This window comes from Myotis davidii, unplaced genomic scaffold, assembly GCF_000327345.1.
Source record: "Myotis davidii unplaced genomic scaffold, ASM32734v1 scaffold845, whole genome shotgun sequence".
Taxonomy (NCBI): Eukaryota; Metazoa; Chordata; class Mammalia; order Chiroptera; family Vespertilionidae; genus Myotis; species Myotis davidii.
Window position 1 is genome coordinate 908,537 of NW_006296223.1, and position 1,208 is coordinate 909,744.

General features: G+C 66.7%; 1 protein-coding gene across 2 annotated transcripts in view; it reads right to left on the bottom strand.

Annotated features, from left to right (window-relative positions):
* BRD1 (bromodomain containing 1) overlaps window positions 1-1,208 on the bottom strand; it is a 40,267-nt gene that overhangs the window by 5,648 nt on the left and 33,411 nt on the right. For both annotated transcript variants that reach the window (XM_015568728.1, XM_006771083.2), the window contains exons 10-11: window positions 1,091-1,208; window positions 109-218 (exon numbers count right to left, since the gene is read on the bottom strand). The exon at window positions 1,091-1,208 is cut by the window's right edge and continues 40 nt beyond it. In XM_015568728.1, the coding sequence (XP_015424214.1) occupies window positions 109-218; window positions 1,091-1,208 (228 nt within the window). The remainder of the gene's footprint in view (window positions 1-108; window positions 219-1,090) is intronic.

A 1,208-nucleotide genomic window follows, 5' to 3' on the forward strand; every position in this document is an offset into this window, starting at 1 on the left:
GTGCAGGCGCTCTCCTGCCCCCTCCCCCACGGGTGTCCTGACAGGAGCCGTGGACGCCTGACCCACACGCAGGGGACAGCAGCACCGCCCAGCCCGTGCCCCGCTCACCAGGGCGGGGTAGGAGGGGTAGCCGCTGCACTTGGCCCACACCACCTTCAGGGGCTCGAGCGCGGAGGCCGCGGCGTCCGTTGAGATCCACATGCTGCTCTGACCCACTTCTAGAGAGAGAAGGAGTGAGGGGTGAGCCCCCAGGCACCCAGCAGGGTGCAGCCGTCCCCGAGCAGAGACACCACCCGGAACGGTGGGCACGGGGCACCCGCCCTGGCTGAGCGTGTCTGAGGCCCCCGCACCCTGACATTCTTACCCGCAGTCTAGCCCGGGGTTTCCATGCACCCCTACCCTACTTGAGGGCTCCGACCTCCAGGCTCCCAACATCTCTCCCTCCTGAGCCCCCACCTCCCAGGAGGTCCCCAGGGCACCTCTGGAACCAACACCCTAAGTTCAAAACCACAGCCCTGGCTCCCTCCCCATCCCTCCTCACACCCTCAACCAGCAGGGAGCCTCGTCCAGCCCTCAGAACAGCCCTGGAGTCCACCCCACATCCTGGTGCCCAAGGTCCCGCTAGTCCCCAGCCCCGTCTCCACGCAGACCCCTCCTGGCTGGGCCCCTCATCTCCACCCACATTTCCAATGCAGCCTCCATCCAACACAGCTCACTGCTCCCACCTGACCCCGAGCCTCCTCTAGATACTGAAAGCTGGGGGACCCCCACCCCGCCCTGTAGTTTTACAATTGGCTGCAGATCACACATGAGGCTAAACAAAGCCCGTCGGCCTCACAGGGTCTGACAGGAACCACTTGGGCTGAGCACCCACACAAGGCAACATGCAGGACAAACACATCGCTTCCCCCCGGCCGCCCGCAGGCCTGTCTGTGGCTAAGCACCCGCCTGGCGCCGCGCCAAAGCCGCCTTCCGGGAGCGGCCAGGGTGCAGAAGCCCCCGAGGCGGGAGGCAGTGTCCACGGGGCACACCCAGCGTGCTGCCTTTACTCCTGGCCAGGGACGCACCAAGGGGCCTGGGCTGCACTCACCGGCTGCGATCCTGGCTGCCTTGGCGTAGTTCCCGTTCTCGATGCAGGAGATCAGCTCGCTGCGGTCCTCCAGCGTGTGCCTGCGCACCAGGGCAGGCTTGCCGCGGCCGCACTTGGG